At 46.1% G+C, this 19427-nt stretch overlaps 1 protein-coding gene across 1 annotated transcript in view; it reads left to right on the top strand.

Annotated features, from left to right (window-relative positions):
- The window catches only part of FBXW4 (F-box and WD repeat domain containing 4), a 58563-nt gene extending 39746 nt beyond the window's left edge, over window positions 1-18817 (top strand). Inside the window, exons 9-12 of the mRNA XM_084210165.1 lie at window positions 4929-4994; window positions 17400-17540; window positions 17698-17839; window positions 18091-18817. Of these exons, the coding sequence (XP_084066291.1) occupies window positions 4929-4994; window positions 17400-17540; window positions 17698-17839; window positions 18091-18207 (466 nt within the window). The 3' untranslated portion in view covers window positions 18208-18817. The remainder of the gene's footprint in view (window positions 1-4928; window positions 4995-17399; window positions 17541-17697; window positions 17840-18090) is intronic.
- The last annotated feature ends 610 nt before the right edge of the window (window positions 18818-19427 follow it).

Consider the following 19427-nt stretch of genomic DNA (forward strand, 5'->3'; position numbering starts at 1 on the left):
TCCTCTGCCTCCTTTGTATCTTGTGTCATCGCCTGTCAGAGGTCAGAGAGCTTGCATATTCTATTAGGCAGAGTTGCCTTCATTTGTACAAATTAGTTTACCCAACAGTAATTAAAATGCCAGTGCGGGTCGGGGAGAGCTGAATACAGTTGATGGGCACGTTGGTGAAGGATTTGACAGCTCCGGTGGCCTCCCTTGCCAAAGCGTGTCAGTGCTGAATCAAAGGCTACACAAACCCACAGACCCGTGCGTTTAACCCGCGGCACTGTCGGCACCAACTGCTCTCTCTCTTCTCCTATCTCCCTTTTGGACTTGCTTTCTCTTCTCCTTCTTTTCTCATTTCACTTGAGACTTTTTAAAATAGATGTTTCCCATCTTTGAGCTGTCCTCTCTGTTGATCACTTTCATAATACTGCTACCAACCCCCCCATCCTGTGTCCCCTGGTTCTCCCCCCTTTCTCCCCCCACCTTCCACATTCCCAGCTGCAGAGCTCTGTCAAGTAATAACTTCTTTGTTTCTCAGTCCAGTGAGTCTCCATATATAATAGTTTCCAAAATGGAACAACGATGTCCAATTCCAGGGGGCGGGGGAGAGCGCCAGGAGGAAGGAATGGGCTCTTGCACGTGTCAAGCAGATTCTGGATTTGAAATCCCTGAAGAGCAGAATAGAATTAGAGAAGCAATCTGTTTACAGTACAGGGAAGGGCACAAGCCTGGGGCACAGAGGAGGTGTATTGAGAAGAGGTGGGAAATGACCTGTTTTACCCAGGTTCCTTCAATGACTTTGCATTGCAGGATTCCCAGCTCAGGCAGGATCCACTCTAGAGGCTGGGTTGATGGTAGGGAAAATATGTGTTGTTCAATGTGACTTGTGTTTCTGGAGCTGATGCTGTTTCCAAGCCTCAAGATAAACAGCATCTTTCCAAAAGGACTAATGGGCATCTACCTCTGTTCCTCTGGCTTGTTCACATCTGGCAATAGTCTGTCCAGGATGGGGTAAAGAGGGATGCTAAATGAGTCAAACTGTAGTTGGCACCTTGGGAGCAGCTATGGGATTATTGCAGCTGGAGTGTAGCCAGAGCCCTACGGCTGTTGCCAGAAATGCTATGGGATCTTCAACAACCACAATTCAGTCAGATGGAGAGTTCTTGTGTTTCTTCCAACAGCACTGCCAGGATGTGTGTTCTCTTTCATTTCCTGGCCCAGCTTCTATTGTGGGGGGATGATGTTTAATGAAATGTCTTTTCTGCAACATAGAGAAGGTCTGGCTTCTGGAGAAGCAGGCTCTTGGTTGTTCTGTTGGGTTTTTTTTTCCCCCTCTTGTTTATTCCACTCCTCTCTGTCAGTAGGGAGTTTCAAATAAGAAAGAGGACATCAAAGTATCAGATGAGTTGGAAGATTCCATGTGTTGGACAACAAAAATATGCTGTTTATGAAGTATGTGTGTCTCAATGCTGTGCAAAATTCTTGCCTTCCTGCTTTGGTTTTTGACTTGGTTTTAGTTCCTAGGGGATTCCTGTGAAGACAACATGCCCTGTTGTGGAAGCCCTACAATGGTGCTTTTTTTCCCCTTAGAAGGGCCTATTAGAGGGAGCTTATAGTCATGGTAGCCAGCAGCTTTCAAAAGACAGAAGGAAGCATAGTGGGGAAAGGGCTTTACATCTCCAAGGCCATCTGGAGGCTGGCTATAGCAGTTTTTATGGTGGATGTAGATGCATCTGATCAGAGTCAGTGTACATCAGTGTGTTGTATATACTTCAGGTAGATGAGTCATGCCTGCATTAATATGTCTAGAGTATTCTGTACTTGCCTCTTCCCAATCTAGTCTCTCCTCAGTCTGGCTGTAGATTGCAATGTGGGCAAAATGAATGACACTCTCCAAGCTAGTAACTCAGCTTCAATTGTTTTTCTTGGGCAGCTGGCAACAATGGTTGTGAAAAAGCTGCACTTCTCTAAGTTGGAGTGTTTTCTTCTGTGTGCTCTGTGCTCTCTAAGACAAAAGAGGTTTGTGGAAGATAGACTGAAAGAAACAAGCCTGATGGAAGTCTTCAGCCTCATCTTCCACACTAAACGAAGTTTCAGAAGTTTTGGAGCCAAGCTTTGCATGCTTACCTCCAATCTGCATGTTGGTTTAGACATAGGAAAGCTGACTTGTGTTGCTCTTTTGCCTGAAGTGAGAGGTTCCCAGTTATGAGACACCTGAGGCTTCAAGGTGTGTGCCTGCAGATCAGACTCAAGGTGAGGGGCCCTGTATCATGCCCTGGAATCCAGACATTAAGGTCAGTTCACTCTCAGGCTTAAAGAATTTCTCATTGGCACCCCTTCTTGTGCATGTTGTCTTGTGAATGCTGCATTCTAATGCTGCAGTGAAGGTGGCCTGCTCTTGTGGGAGAAGTCTTATCTTTGCTTGCTAATGGGCTCAGGCTGTTAAAGATAAGGCCTGCAAACCTGATCCCACTGAAGTATGAGACAAAATTCCTGTTGACTGAATGGAGTCAGCTTTACCCAGAAGAGACTTGTTTGTGGCCCTGAGGCCTATATTCGATGCTGGAGAAAAATCTCTTTATCTAATGCTTTTTTCTCTCTCTCTTTTTTTTTTTTTTTTCCTCTGAGGGGTGAGGGGTAAGGACCAAGGAGGGAAAGCCGAAGTCCAGAATTGACAGCATGCGGGAGGATTAAACCTAGCTGTTCCTCCCACCTTTTTCTCCCTGTTGGTGTGCCTCCATGGTAATTTAGACCTGTGGCAACCATCAAAGCCTTGTGCATACCTTCTGCACAAAGGGATCTGTCTCCCACGTGAGAGCGTTCTCTTCTGGGACAGAGTCAGTTTGTCCCCCAAAAGAAAAATCTTAAGCACCCAATTGCCTGCTTGACTGACTCCCTGACTGCTATTGTGTTTCTAACCACAGTAATTGACTTTAGTAGTTATTAATGGATTATGACTGGGGAGGGGGGACAAAACCCAACACCTAGCTTTGTAGCAGAGGGACCTCCTGACCAAAGTGCTGCTTTCCAGACATGGAGTTTGACCGACAAGCTGTCAAAGTGTCTTTTGCTTGTTTTCCTCTGAGGTGGTGACATTGGCAAAAGAGAAATGTTCCCTCCTTTCCTAGACTATAGTGGAGAGAAGGCAGGCATTGAGCAGAAACCATGTTTCCAAAGATGAAATGCTGCACACTTTCTTAATTGATTGTGGTGGCTGCTCATAGCAACAGGAATTGGATTTTCCATAGACTTTCAGACTTTGGTCAGGGACTTACATTGAGAAAAGAGTAGTGTGAGCACCTTGCAGCACCTGTAGGGGCAGCCCCGTGCTACAGGTGCTTTGGCTGATTGCATGTGCACTGCCAGTGAACCTGGAATTTTGCATGTAAGACATCCTGGTTGGAGACATTTTGAAATAGCTCTAGTTCTGTAGGCCTTTTGTAGCCTAAATGGCAGCTAAGCGTCACAGAACTTGTGGACCCCTCCATGGTGTGGTTTGGTGATTTGAAATGGTTTGATGTTATCTGCTTGCCTCTTTTGCAGAGTGTTTTGTCAGTGCTGCTTTGGCCTTATGGTTTGGAGTAACCAGTTGCTCAGCTAAACCACAGAGATAGGAGTAGAAGGAGTCCTGAGTTCCAGTCTTGCTTCCATCTGGTCCTTCTCTGGCTTTGACTGAGTTGAGCCTGTGTTCACCACTTGGCTGCTGAGTGCCTTCTTGCAGCAGCAGTAGTGGTTCTCACAGAAGTCAGGGCTGCTGCAAGAATCCATTCCTGGTGCAGTAGAGGCTTGCAGACACCTTGACTTCCAAAGAAAGAGTGCTGTAGAGGATCAAAGAAATGTTAAAAACTGCTCTGACTGCTATTTTTATAGACATGACATTGTTTTCTTATTTTGCTTTCATGTTTCAGCTGCCAGCCCCGTTTCATACTGCAAAAGTTCTTTAGGCAAAGCATAGAAATGGCTTTTATTTAAAGCAGGTTCCATTTCCTGTGTTCATGCTCTCCTTGTTGCATAGACTTAAACATAGTTTTGGCATTTTGTTCTCAGTAGCTGCAATAAATATGGCTTTGTGAGAGGTCATTTGTAACTTACTTAGAAATCTTTGTATGAGCTTCTTCCTCTTATTTGGACTGAGAATGGGAAGCTGGCACAAAACAAGCATGTGGTTTGGAGAGCACAGCACCATGTTCCTCATGCTTGATTTTAAGGATTTGTTCTGTCTTATGAACTAGTGTGAGGCCAGTAGGTGTCAGGTGACTTCTGGAGCCAGCATGTGCAACAGGGACATAGCATTGCCAAGAGGACTTTGGAATGGGCCCTGCTGGAGGGTGTAAATGAAGCCAAATATTGCTGCAGGAGTGCTGTGCTGCCTTTACAGAGTGCCTGAGCACTGGGGAGGGCAACCTGATCCAGCTTTGAAATTGGCCCTGCTTTGAGCAGGCTGGACCAGAGACCTCTATTCTGTGGTTCTTCAGGCCTGTGATGCTGCAGCCAGTTCATGATTGTACTCAGAAGTTGCCAACAAACAGAAGTGAGACATAAAGTAGGAAATAACAGTAAATTTTCCTTGGGGTCTTTCTGCAGCTTACAGCAGTGACTGTGTATGAAACATGCTAAGTAGTGTACTGACTCATTTGAAAATGTTGTTTACAGCTGTTCCTGTTTAGGTTTTCCCTTTGTATTTACAAATACATTTTATGTCCTGCCAATTCTCTGCAGTTGTGACCTGCTGCATCTGGGAAGCTCAGCTAGTGAGAGTCCTTTGGCAGCTCTCCCTTTGCTGCTGCCTGTCCCTTGTGAAATGTGGTGGGACATGCTGAAATCATCTTGAACCAGAATTCAGTCTATCTCATAACTTGTTTTCTCTGTCTTGCTCATGCACTTTCTTCAGAACATGAGGATTAGTAAGTGTTTTTTGTTTGTTTCTTTGTTTTTTTGAACAGCTCATTTGTGACAGGGACAGCCTGCTGTGGACACATCTCACCTCTGAGAATCTGGGACCTTGAGAGGTGAGTGAGCTTCCAGGTTACAGGGAGGGACTTGACAAGAAAAGTGAATAACAATGCAATGTTGGAAATGCTGCAAAAGGGTATCATTCCTTTTGTCAATATAGGCAAGGGATGATAGAAGATAAGATGTGTTGCAGAGTGGGGAACAAAGCAAACTGGTGTGGAAAGGCATATGTGGGGGGGTAGTTCTGGTTCACTAACTTGGCTTTTCTTCTCAGCTTTTCCAGTTGATGGCACAGCCATCCTGGTTTCTTCCCATTACCTGTATACAGTCAAAATATACCCATTACACCCTCCTTTTCATCTGTCTCTGTTGATGCCTCAGCCAGAGGAGGTGAGGAAGGTGATCCTTATCCTCCTATTCACCCACTTCTCTGTGGTGCTGGGAAGCCAGAAGCAAACACAGGCTCTGAATTCATCTTGTCCTGGCTGGCAATTCCAGTAGCTCAGAGAGGTAGTGTGTGGCAGCAGGTTATCTATGGAAGTGACTTAGGCACATTGTCTTCTCTTTGTCCTAATAAGCACTGAGAAGATTAATTGCTGTGGCCTCTGATTTGGGGTCTTTGAGTAGTTCCTGTTTGGTGAAGGTGCTGACCTTAGCAACTGGGGAAATGTTGTTCTCAAATCTTGATGTGAGAACTCAACTGCTGACAAATTTGAAACTCTCAGCCTGAGGGTCTTAGTGTAGTGATGGACAGATAGCAAATATTTCACAGGATTATTGGAATGGCAGCCCTGCCTTCCAGGACCAGGATGCTCTGGGTAGGAGTGGCATGGCCCAGATTATCCAAAGGAGTGCTGTCAGAAGTGAGGTGAGCAATGGCAGAAGGGGCCTGAGGGATATCAGTAGAGCTGTATTTGGGGAAAGGGGGTGGAGGAGGATTGGTGTGGACACAGGGTAGGTCTGAGACCAGTTGCCTTCTAATCTATAGTTTAAATAGTTTAGATTGTTTTAAGTCAACTCTATCAAATACAAATTTAAACCAGCAGTTTTTTTCTCTGAAGTAACAAAAATACTTTCCAACAATGCATCCTACAAAGGACAAGCTGGAGCAGGAAAGAGCACCAGTGCAGTAGTTACGGTGCATGTTTCTTAGTGATCCATCCAGTGGTGGCCTTGGAGTACCCCAGAGGGATACAGGCTGTGCTGTGATACCCCTGCCCATCAAGTCTTCTGGCTGTTCTTGAATAGAGGCATCTGACAGGGGTGAGGAGATGGGCAACCCTCTCCCCCCTGCCCCAGCCTTTCTGACAGCCTTTCCCAAGGAAGCCTGAAGAGATAATAAAGCTGTGTAGAAAATAGGATTAAGGTAATGAACAAGCACAGCGGAGTTTGATCTTTCAATAACGTAAAAGCCTGAGTGACAGGCAAATAAAAAAGCCAAGGCAACCTAGGCCACTGGGCCTCTGTTGAAATGGCTAGAGTGTCAAACTTATTCTTCCCTCTTCACCTGTCACAGCTGGAATGCACCATGCCACTGGGTCTTTTCCTCTGCAGGGACCTGTGTGTGAGCTGGTAGACCCGTCAGCATGTGCAGGGTAGGAGGCTGAGTAGGGAGCATGGCTGGGACTCTAGCATATGAAGCTTGATGTCATTATTCATAGAAAGGGAGTACAGAGCTATCCTTCCAGGTCTTGACTCTCCATAAACTGTTCATCTTCCCAGCGGAGCGTTGGATCCATCTTCAAAGGCTCCAGTGATTGCCAGAAGTGATCTTGTAGGGAATGTTGTCTGTTCCTTTGAGGCTTTTGAATGTTGTCTCCCTGGTCACACTCCAGGAGTGAGAGTGTGGCATGAAAACTTAAAATCTTAGAGCCACGCAGGACTTAAAAATTCCTCCTGTGCTCAGTGTGTCTTGATAACATCTGGCAGCCAGAGCCACTGCCTCTGAGTTTGCTGCTTACCCTTTTCTTGTGGCCACAAAAGGGCCCAGAGGCTGCCCTGCAGAGGCTGAACATGGCAAGGAAGTCTAAGAACAGAATCCAGGTAATTTCTGCCCCAAAAAAAAAAAAAAGGGAAGGGTAGAATGATGCATAAGGTGTGTTCTTGAAAACCAGAGGATCCTTAGCACCACTGAGGTGTTTAGTGCTGTCCAGGATCAGCTAGTTCAGTTAGGGGAGTTTTCTTTGCATCATGGGGGTGAGTAACAGTACAACAGTTCCTGTGCCATTCTCTTCCATTGGGGTAGGTGGTCTTTTTACCCAACAGCTGAGATCTGGAACGTGCTACAAAAGGATTTAAAGCTTAAATAACCTTTTGTGTACTGATCATCTTAGTTCCAGGCCAGATAAGTCCTTGGCTGGTGCTTGTCACTGTTGGTCATGGTATGTTTTGTATTTATGACCTTCGCTGTTCCCTGACCCTGGGGCAGGCATTCTCATCCCTCCAAGAGGAAGGGGATAATATCTTCACCTGTAAATATGTCCTGTGCTTTGAAAAGGGCTTGACTGGTTTTGGTGTAGAGGAAATTTTTAGTGGAGAAAGGAAACGCCTCTTGCTGCATCCCGCTCCCACAACTGTCTTTCATTTCTGACTCTACTGAGATGATGGCATTGGATCAAAGCCACAACAGGCAGCAACAAGCAATTGTCAAGGGAGTCTAAAGCAGGGGAATGACTGCATAATGCCAAAACACTGTCTCTGATGGCTGAAATTCCAGCTGCTGCTACACCTGGCCCTGTCTCCTGTAATGAAGGAGGATTTAGATTTTTTTTCATATGCTTTTGAAGCTGGCTAGCTGCACTTGTGGAGGACATCTCTCACCCCTCACATGCTACCTTGTGCCATCTGATTGCTTTTAGATGTGGGGAAGTTGCTGTGCACTTATTTCCCACTCTGGATCAAGGTGTGTGTATGTAAAAGCAGCTGTAAGATCAGTGATTAGAGGCCTGCAAGGGGAGCAGTGAGCAGTATGGGCCACATGATACTAACCTGTGTCCTTGCATCAAGCATCAGAGCTTGCTGACTCCTTGTCCCCTTCCAAGTACCCTTGTCCTTCCTTTAGTGAAGGATATGATGGCAGCTGCCCCTCTTGCAGGTCAGGTTCCTCTGCTCACTTCTGCCTTTCTCTATTCAGACCCTCCTGTCTTGTTTGCCAGTGTGAGTGTGTGGCTCAACAGAACAGCCACTTAATGGCAAGCAAGAGAAAAGGAAACCTTATTCAGATCCTCCTCCTCTTTTTTCTTCTTTCTATTGCCTTTGGGAGTTTAAACTCTTTGGAAGATGAGGGTCATGCACCACTGACAGCTCCAAGGCCAGCATTTGTCATTTGCCTGCAGAGAACTGTTGCTTCCCATGTTATTGGGGTGGTCTTGCATGTCATTAAGTGACAAATGCCCCTGTCTCAAGGATGCTTCTCCATAAGATAGAATAATCCAGAGGTCTCTTTGCAGCAACTCTTGGAGTTTTTCTACAAACCCTGACATTTGAAATGGACCAGTGATCTGTCTTACATGGTACTCTTCATGCTATAAACACTTTAAATGCCCAAATCCTACAGTGTTCTTTCCTGAAACATGACATGCTGCAGGGCACAAGAGCTCTGAAAACAACCAAAGTTAGCTGTGCCCTGCAAGCCACCCAGATCCTCTGCCTTTTAAATAGCCAGTCTTTGTCCAACTCCTCCCCCCTTTTGAAGGTATTTTTGGCAGAGTGGGGATTTTGTTTGTTTGTTTTCTGGGGTTTTTTTTTGGTTGTTGTTTTTTTTTTTTTTTTTTTTTTTTAAGAACCCTCTAATTTCTTGTTCGGTTTTTCTCCTGCTCCTGAGCCCTTTGAAAGTAGCTTTATGCCGTCACTGACACCAAACTGACACTTTGCGTTTCCCCACTTCTTATCCCTTTATGGCAACAGATGTTGAAATTTTGTATCCCTTTTATCTGTCCCTCTTTGCCCTCTTCCTGTAATTAGGTTTCCCTTGTTAGCAGTACAAAGTGGCCCGGTTTGCTGCCTGGCCTTTTGAGCCATTGTGTCGGAGCACATTTTTTTCCTCCTCTTTCGGAAGAGTTCCTTCCCCCTTAAGTAATAGGCAGGGTGTGGGCCAGAGCTGTGGCTTTTTCTTGTTTCTTTGTTCTCCATTTATCTCTGCCACCTTTTTCAAAGAGATGGAGAAAAAAAATAGAGAGTGCATGGAAGGGGAAGATACAGAGTTGCATTTCTTGACTGTCAGGCCCCCCTGCTCTTCAGGTGTTCAAGGCAGGTGCCTTTGATGTCTGCAGCTTTTGGGGAGGTGGGAGGTAGAGGATTCATGAGAGTGACTTGGGAGTGGAGGAGAAGGGAGATTCAGGTGTATGGATGGTGCCCTCAGCAGAGGGTTGGGAAGGAGTCTGAGATAGCCAGGCAGCTGCTGAGCAGGTTAGTAATCTGTTCTGCCTATAGTGTTATTACTGTGCTATTTCTTTCCAAGAGCCAGCATGAGTGTTACCATCCTTAAGCAGCTGGCTGAAGTTTGCTAATGTGCTGCTGCTGTATTTCTAGTGTGTTTTTCCACGGGTCCATTGCTAGGTTACATCTGTCAGGGCCATGGAGGGGGCAAGAATGAGTTGCTGTCTTTTCAGCTTTTGGCTTATGTTGATCTGCATCCATTTTGGTGGCTCTTCAGAGCCCATGGAGTTAAAATTTGTGCTGCCTGTATTGGTCTCAAACAGAAAGTGTAATTTAAGAGTTGAAGCATGTAGCACTGAACACTCTGGTCAGCTGATCACTACTGATAATTTCCGGTTTAAATACAGTCCTTCTTAACTTTGTCTTCTGTTGTGCTCCATGTTTTTAATTGTGTGGAAGTAGATGAGTGAAATGAAAATCTGCAGGTCTAGTTCTTGGTTATAAGTCTTGCTGAATGTTTCCAATAAAAGTTTTTAATGTAGAAGCTTGGCTCAAGTCTTCTTAATGTTGTGTTCTAAAATAATTTCTGTAGAAGAGCATTCTCTCCCCAGCTTTGAACTCCAAGGTTTATGCAAGTTTGAGACCCTCTAATTTAATCACCAAAGGAGCTGTTGGGTGAAGAAAGTACATATATTCAGAATTGGAGTTGGTAGATCAAAAGAAAAAGTAACTGACTCCAAGAAGTGTGGGGTGTCTGTTTCACCCAGGCATTTGAACTGGATTTATCCAGTCGTAGAGAAGTGGGTGCATATGTCTGATAAAAGGAAAGGCAAGCAGTAGCAAATGCTACCCTGTCACTGATACCAGTTTCACAGGAGCTGGGGAGCAGCAGAGTAAATGTGGTAGATGTGGAATACCCTTTCCAGCCCTGCTTTTCTATAGATTCATATGCCAGGCATCTTTTTTTGCCATGGAAACTCCTCCAGGTTTTGTGAGAAAGAGGCTCCCTATTCCTTTTAGACTTGCACTTCTTTCTCAGTATCTCTGTCTTGGCTGAACACAGTTTTAAATCACAATGACCAATCCAGACCTTGAGATCTTGAGTGTTGTTGGAAGCAGGACACCAGGCCTATGGCCAGCTTGAGCCTGTTGTGGAGAAAGCTTGCTGGTACAGGGAGCCTCTTAAGTCATGGTTTCTTGGATAACTGTCGCTTTTAGAAGACTTTGTTGTGTTCAGAACTCTGTCTCCTGTCTATAATGGATAGTTTCAGTCTTGTCTATGCAATGTATTCCCATGGTATGCATGTTTTCTCAAAACTGAGGCCTTGTTGTTCTTTACTGATTTCTGCTTGGGCTTTGGTTTTGTGACACTATGTTTCTGAACTCTCCTACATAAGCTGGGCATCTTCTCCCTTCTTTTTGTTAAGAGGACTCTGGTCCACCTTAACCTAAATGTAAAATCATTGTAAGAGGAAGAACATACAGGTGTTTATCCTAAATTCTTTCTTCCCCATGGCAGTCTTGGCCCTGTCCCACTAGAAAGGACCGTGAGGCCAGCTCCTGCCTTTTGGATGTGTGCATGTTCAGGGCATGCTGTGGCCTTTGAACTCTTGTTCAGGCATATTTATGACAACTTTAGAAGGCCCTGAACAATCAGAGAGCATGGGTGGGAGCTGGACACTCCAAGCACATCAATCAGTTTCATCCCTCTGAGCCAAAGCAAAAGTAATCTTTATTTTTCCCTGGGTTGAGAGAGAATCAACAGAGGCAAGAGAGAAGAATGGGAAGGAGTGAATGAGGAACCCCCTCTGTCACTGGCTAGTGGTAGCTCATTTAAACAGATGGCTTTGTTTTGATTTGGACTCTCAATTTTTTTGTCTCCCCAGTAAAGGAGACCTGCAGAGCTCTGTCCAGAAAGGGAGCAATACAGCCGCCTGTTCCCACACAAGTGGGGCGAAAGGCGAGAGGCTTTCAGAATTCCCTGCTTCTTTTCCTCGCCTCCCTCTTTTTCTCTTCCTCCAAGAAATCACAGTTTGAGAATTCCCCCCTACTCCTCCCGTTGGAAAGAAAGACAGAGAAGACATTCTTGACATTCTTTGCAGAGAAAAGGGGTTAAATGTCTGAATTTGGGGGTCACCATGTTATACAAATTGCAATCTAATCGTTTTTACAAGAACACACGTGTGCTAAGAAAAGGAGCCATGGACAAGAAAGAAAAGGGGATAGACAACCTTTTTTGTCCTATCTTCTTTTTTTTTCCCCTCAAGGTTTTGGACTATTGTCATGTCCTGTCTCTCTCCCCTCCTCACCCCCGAGAGGGAGAACATTGGTTTTATAGTTAAATTGGTTCGTAAAGCAGAAGGGCTTGGTGCCATTTCTGTTTGTTTTCCCAAATAAAAGCCCCAGCAGGGTCTCTTTTGCACCGTTGTGGCTTTATTTGAAGAAACTGGCTTTTTCCCATAGCCCAGTGTGTCAGTTTATCCTCTGAACTTAACCTTACGGGAACCCGAACAACAAAAACTCACAGGGTCCCAGAGCTGGAAAGGTAAAGAAATTGTATCTTTTTATTGGACCATTTAAAATGTGTGTGGGCCAATTCAGAGAAGGCAGAAGAAAAGAAGGCAAAACTCCCTTTTCTGTCTCTCCTCTCAACACAATCTCAGACCGTCGTTGGTGTCTTTCCCCCCTACTGCCTCGAGTCCCTTCAGCTGCACTGTGGAATCAGAGAGAGGCATTTGCCATGAAAATCGCTTGAAACAGCATCTCTGAGCCATTTCACTTGGAGGTGCTCCCTCAAAATTCCCCAATCCAATCCCACACCTCCCTGCAGGAATTAGTAGTCTGGTCTAAATGCAGAGGCAAGTTTGGAGTAGAATAAAAGAATAATTTTGCTAAGGATCTTCATTTCTCCCTATGTAAAATACAGATGTTGTCTGATCATGCCTTTCCCTTCTTAGCATAAGTTGCTGCATCTCCTCAGTGCCTCAGCTGCTATTGCAAAGCACCTAGAAGAGACAGCAGCTCATCTCTTCTCTTTGGCTTTGGTGCACTCTCCTAATTGGGTGACAGAAATTGTGCAAATGCTACACTTGGGATAATTATTTTTAAATGGATTTGTTTTCCTTTCTTGTTGTTTGATACTCAGATCAAATATCCCAGTGTTTGGAACTGAAACTCTTTATACCTTTTTTTTTAAAGTATATGCTTCCCACCTGTCTTGTTTCAAATAGTTATTGGGGCTGAAATACTGGTTTACAGCTTTCTTTGGTTTCTGAGCAGTCATCTGCTTATGTGCAATAGATTCTCCTCTTTGATGGATGATCACAGTTCACAGATGAGGATTCCAGAGCAAGGGAATTGTCCTCAGTTTTGCGCATCTCTGTTTTCAACAGATGTTCAAAATTCAGCAGTTTCCTAGAGCTTGCATATTTATATAATATCAATTTTAGTGAATTGGGGTCATCAGAAATTGAGGGTAGGGAGAAAAATGTTTTTTTCATTCCAGCTTTTGGAGTGTAGTTTCTTGTGCACTGGAGACAGCTGGGCAAGATACTCAGCAAATGTGCCAGTTCCAGGGAGGTAGGTGCAGACTTCTTTTGGACTCTGACTACCAGAAAGATCTCAGGGAGATCCTGAGCTTTTGTGGCCACACAAATAGTTGCAGTGGCTTCGGAGACCGTATGTAACTTTAACTTGGTGAAGCAACATCCCATGGGTTATCTGGAAAGTAACCATCTGGGCTCTGCCATGGACCTTATTTTGTCTTCATATTAGTGATTGGGAAGGAATAGAACTTGAAGCTGTTTTTAAAAAAGAGCAAGAACTTAAAGAAACCAGACTGTTTCTTCCCTTCACTTTGCTTCTGGGCTGTCTTCTGGAAGTATCAGGAGAGCTATGCTCATGGCTAGATTTCTGGCATGGGAAGGAAAGAGTGAAATGTGGAAATCCTGAATAAATATTTGATTTTAAAAGTACTTTTTAGAAGTCTTGAAGAACTTGGAAATTGATTGAGATGAATCAAAGAATTCTCTATAGTGTCTGAACAAAATGCCTTTCACTGTTGGACTCATCTGCTGGATACATTTACCAGGCACATCAGCTTGGTTTAAACATCTTGTTCTATCACCAAGGAGTCTGGAGCCTAGTGCCAACACAGCTTTCCTGTACTAGGGATGAAATAGGCTTCTGGATTTGCTCTGGCTCTGTTCCTTGTGGGCAGGTACTGGATTAGTGCCAATATTTTTCAGTCTGTCTAGATGCTTAACAAGAAGTATGAAAAATTAGGAATATTATAAGATTCCTCACCACTCAAGGCTTACTTGTGTGTTTGTGGGTGCTGCATTGGCCCAGGTTGTTTGTGGTTAAAGTGCTGAAATTGAGAGCTCTTGCTCTAGAATGGTCTTTCCAGAAAACTTACACTGTCACATTTGATTCTGCCTCTCAGAGCTCCACTGATGCAGAGCTGTTTCTGTTGGTGCCACCCAGCACTGGGACTGAACGCGGGCACTATCTGGCCCGGGCTGTTCAGTACAAAGACAAGCAAAGATCCAACCATCTGCACAGGTAACTACCTGGCTTGCCTGAAGAAGACCTGGGAGCAAAACAGCTACTTGCTACTGCTGGTGGGGAGATGATGTGGCCCTTCCATGTTTGGGCTCGTTTAGTTCTTCACAGACACTTCCTGACTAACCTTCACAGCCCGTAACAAGGACAGGGCCTCTGAAGTACTGACGATCAGCCTACCTGGGATTTCAAAGGTATTTAGATGAAAAAGGGACCACAAATTAAAGAAGGTGGCTGTTTCCTGCTGTGTTTGGCTGATGCTGGTGAAAAAGGTCCAAGATAGCTATGCCATCTCTTTCTGTCCCTCATGGAGAAGGTATCTTTTGTCCCCCTAAGTGTTATAAACCATTGATGATGTGCTGGTGTAGCTGCTGCTGTTCTGTTGCCTGTTCATGGGTTATCTTGATCCTTTATGAGTTATAAAGGATTAGCTGTGGGTTTTGCTCCCAAGAAAGGGGGAAGCTGTTCAGGTATGAGGTTTGAGGGAAGGGATTATTTGGGGTAACCAAGAGTGGACAATTTGTGGGCACTAACTTGTGATCCCAAGACTGGAAGAGTTGTGGTGGCAGAATTCCCTTCCCAGCATGGGCTCAACATGGCTATGTATGCTGCAGCACATAGAGCTAGTCTGGCATGGTGATAGCTGTCCAGAGACACCTTAATCTACTGAATAAAGGGGAAATACTAATCGTGTTCTGCATCTTTTTCACCTTAAGTGTGCCCATGCCAGAACACATCGGTGTTTTGTTTGTGTTCCCAGTGTAGAGCACAGTAAATTTTCCCTTGGTGCCAGATGGTTAAATGCTTCACTGTAGCAAGTAGCACATTGCCTCTGTAAATTGCCAAAGAGCTGCTCCTGTTTCCAAGGGCTGCAGATCCCACCTGAGAGCTGCTTTGGCTGACCTGTTCTTGGGCCAGGAGAACCGAATTGATTAACAAACCAGCAAAGCAAGGTTTACTCTGCTGCAGTAACTTGCAAGTATCTGTGCTCATTTTATGCCTACAGAGAAAAGTCAATCCTTTTCTGCTTCCTTTTTTTCTTGCCTTTTCTTTCGTTTTTGTTGCCTGGGATGGAAATGTAAGCAGAGGGAGGAAAACTGGTGTGACTCTGTTGAAGTGCTTGGGTACCACTGCAGTGAGGTGTGAAGGCATGGAGAAACACTGGAAGTGAAGCACCTGGGTGGTGCTCAGGGTCCAAGCTGCTGGTGCTGCCTAGAGCTCGCTGGGGTAGCTCACCTCTTGGGAGTAACTCCTTGCTCCTGCCTGAGCAACTGGCAGAAGATTCTGTCAGTTGGGCAGTCTGCCCTCTTATGCATCTCACAGGTAGTCCAGGGATTCTTGTCTGGGAGAGCAGCTGATTCCTCCTCATACCTGTGTTGTATGTTTTACAACTCTGGGCCACACATACGTCTTGTAGGATGAAGAAGGTTTTGCAGAAGCCTTGATAAGGGCTGTGTGCATGTCCATTTGTCCTGCTGGCTTTGCAGAATGGCAGATGGAGGGGATCTGTGTGCTTGGAAGGGTGGGGGAGTGCCAGAGCACTCATGTCCATCCATGTCTCCCTCCACAGTGGATCCGATGTCCCATCTGTGCCATCCAAACCCTATTGCTCTAGCTCATGGTGCTCAAACCATGAGCGCTTCAATCTCTCAACCCACAGACAGGTGCAGAATTGCTGCTGGGTTGGTTTACAAGTAACCTTCCAAGGGTTAATGTATTATGAGAAGGTTGCAAAGGGCTGAAGCCTGGAATCCCCTCGATTCCTTGCCTGAAGAAACACAAAGTCCAATAAGCCAGCACCCCTGGATTCGTGTTGGGGGGGATTAATTCATGCACTTGATGTTAAAGCTTGTCCGAGAGGTTTGCTTGGGGGGGCCATTGCTAGGGCTGGTTGGCCTCTCTAAATGGTTGCTAGGGCCCTGGCATCAAGGTCCAATGTAGCTGCCCACAGCCACGGTCACGGAGGGAATTACACAGCCACAAAGAAATTGTTATTCTACATAATCTGCTCTTTGGAGAGTGACTGTGGGGAAACAGGCTGGCCCCAGCATGCCGCCAGCTCTGTGATCATAGAAGCGTGCTGGCTGCAAAGATCGGCCAGGGCTCGCCTTCTGATCTGGGGACACCAGGGCTCGAGGCACTAATCTGCTTTATCAGCGATTTCTCTCTCCTGACACAAAGGTGTTTACTTGTTTTAACATCTCCCAGGACTCTATTTCTCCTTTTGTGTGGTCTTTATCCCCCGACGAGGGCTTTAGCCCAGATTACAGACAGAATTAAGGCATTTGGCGATGTGCCTCAGAACTGTGTGATGCTGGATCAAGGAGCAGAATGTAACAAAATAATGGAAGGAGATGCTGAGAGTGACCCCACTGCGGGATCTGTGCTGTTGGCTTTCAGGACTGCTTCATTGTCCTGAGAACCAGGAGGCTGTTGGTGAGGGGTGGCCATGCAGCAGAGTTTGAAAAGCAGGTGCTTCAAGTTTATTGTGTCCAGCATTTTTGATGTAGAGGGTGTGAGGAGAAGGAGAAGGAAAAAAAGGAGGGTTTGCAATAGGTGGCCATTTCAAGAAGCTGGGCATTTTGCCCACTCCATTCTCAAGAGTCTGTCATGTCTGAATACCACTGGCTGCTGCAGCAGGTGGAATGACACTGGGACAGGCTGTGCCATGCACCTGATGCAATTCCGTGTGACCCAGGGAAGCGGCTCAAGCTTCTTCTTGAAGTCTGGCAGGCCAAGACCTCGCCAGGCACTATCCACCAGGTGAGCTGCTGGTTTGCATATAAACAAGCAGCAGAGTGATACCACCACAAAGCACTCAGCTTAGAGCTTCATGGAAATCTTGCTTTTGCTCTTTCACTGCAGGCAAGGAATTAAAAAGGAGGAAAGGGTCAAAAAAAGGAGAAAAATCTAGCCTTTGGAAGGTCTCATGTGGAGATGAGATGACTGATCATTGGGGGTAGTTGCTTTTGACCTATGACATTCAGCCCCAGAATATGGTGGTATAACTGGAGAGGATTGAGGAGAGCAGCCATGGCAGACTGGGTTGGGAAAGTCTGATTTGCCTGTGGATCTGTGCTGTGTGTCAAAGATTTAGGAAAATACCCCAGTGGACAGTATTTTGAAGGACAGTATAGGATGGGATTGAACACGTAAATGGCTCTTGCAGACTGTTTGGAGTCTGACTAAGCTGGGTGTTGTCTCCTGTGGAAGTGGAGCCATATAATTCAGAATACTGGTCACTTCTCCCAGGGAATGGGATCCTATTCTGCCGGTGGTCAGCTGCGCCTGTACCTTGGCTTTTCCACCAGCAGGAGTCCCAGCTGGTCACCCTTCATGGTTAGTGGCCCAGCCACTAGCAGAAGCTGGGGGTGGGAGACGAAAACTGTGTGGGCTTTTGTATTGTTATATCACAGAAATGAGATCTGGAAGACTTCTGTGACACCATCTCTGCTCTGGCCAGCTGAACTGGAAGGGCTTTTTGCTCTGAATGACTCTTCCCCTAATGTGTTTCATTGCAGTGGTCAGCTGTTGACCTGTTTAGGGACCGACTTCCACCGTGGAGCTGGAGTCCTGGATGTGTTCTACGAAACGCCCTCCCTTCTCCTTTCTTGTGGGTATGACACCTACATCCGCTACTGGGACATACGGACCAGCACCAGGTGAGCCTGCCCTGCTGGCATCTGGCGCCCACCTAAGGCTCCTGCACTGTCCTTGTGCAGCGTCTGGGAACTCAGCTCTCACTGAATTAGCTCCTTCAGGCAAAGTGGATGGAGGAGTGGAGGCTCAGCCCTGCTCTGCTTTGTGTTGCCCTTGCAGGAAGTGCGTCCAGGAGTGGGAAGAGCCCCATGACAGTGCCCTGTACTGCATAAGGAGTGATAAGAACCATATGATTGCCAGTGGCTCTTCCTACTACGGTGTGGTGCGTCTCTGGGATAAGCGGCAGACTCAGTGCCTGCAGGTGAGCACCAGTGGGAGACTGAGCAGCAGCAGAGCTTCTCAGCTGTTCTCTGGCAGCCCAGTCTGCATGCCTTGTGGGAAGAAGAGAGAGGGGCTGCTGGGCTGTCTTTGGGGCTAGTCCACCATGGCAAACCTACCCTGTATGCAGGGAAAACTGCTTTCTCAGACATCTCAGCCTTTGGATCTCTAACACCAGCCAGCATCTTTGGGCTGACCTTGTATCTGAAAGGTCGATTCTCCTGTTTTTTGCAGAGTTTTCACCTGTCTTCACCCACCAGCAGCCCAGTGTACTGCCTCCGTTTCAGTACCACCCACCTGTATGCTGCCCTGGCGTCAGCCCTGCACGTCCTGGACTTCACGGCCTCATGAAGGGCACCACAGCTGTTTCTGGTGACCCCAACTCAGCAGAGCTGACACTTGGCTCAGGGAATTGCAGGGCAGGAGAGGTGAGAGGCCCACAAGGCTTCTGAAGGGACGTTTTTGCCTGCCAGAAAGCTACAGTGAAGAGTGCACAAAGGGCCAAACTTTCTCAACCTTACCTGCCTGTTAAGTGAAAATATTAGGCCAATTGTCCTTTACCCTTTTTATTTTGTGCAAGTCAGGAATTGTTTTATTACCTGTGTTACTTTTTTCTTTTTCCTTCCTTTTTTTCCTGTGGATACATCATTTGAGGGGCAAGTTGAGCCAGGATGCCCCATCAGCTCTGTGCTGGTCAGTTTGAGATCAGCCAAGCTCTAAGCATGTGAGGCAAGACCAGGCTGCGTGTGGGGTGAACTGACTTGGTGGAAGGGAAGGGTGCCTGGAGCGAGGCCCACCTTTCTCCTTAACTTGCTGTTCTGACAACTGCTTGTGTTGTCCTTCACAGAGCAACAATTGAGCTAAAAGGAAGAGCCAGCCCTGCTTTCAGTGTGCCTCCCCAAGTTGGCCGTCAGGTCAGGCTATGCACTTGGCAGGGCTGAAATGGTCATGTTTTGCTAAATAAAACTGAAAGGAAACAAAAGAGATTGTATATTTTGTTTCAAGTTCTGAAGGAGCTGTGATGTTACCTGCTGATTGCAGGGGCCTGGGTAGGTGGGGAAGGTTGGACCTGTTTTCAGATGCTGTCTCCATGTCTTTATAGATCTCTCTCCCTGGCTAGACCCTGTGACACTGCTGCACTGAAGGCTGTTCCTGGGAGCTTGGATCTCCTGTCATTTTTTCAAACAACAATTCAAAAAGTAGGATCTGTGATTCATTTGGTGCCTGCATAATGAAGCAGCAAACCAGACTAGTATGAACACTTGGATGTGATTTACTGGGATCCTGTAGACACATCCAAGTGGGCTCTGCTCCTTTTTGTGTCATCCTTCTGAACCTGATGTGGGTCTTTGAACAACTATAGCTTTCAGCATGCTCTGTGCTGTGTGATTGGATGTGGATAATGTGCTGTGAGTGGTGTCTGGGGTCTGGCCCTCCTTGGGGAAGGAAGTATGGGAACCCTTCTTTGAGTTTGGGTGTCCTGGATAGGTAGAGGAGAGGTTTTTATCACAAACTGAGAGCACTCCTAGGGTGAGCCACTCAGCATGGTGCTTTGTTAGAACTTAATACGT

This window comes from Fringilla coelebs (genome assembly GCF_963513975.1).
Source record: "Fringilla coelebs genome assembly, chromosome: 8".
Lineage (NCBI taxonomy): Eukaryota > Metazoa > Chordata > Aves > Passeriformes > Fringillidae > Fringilla > Fringilla coelebs.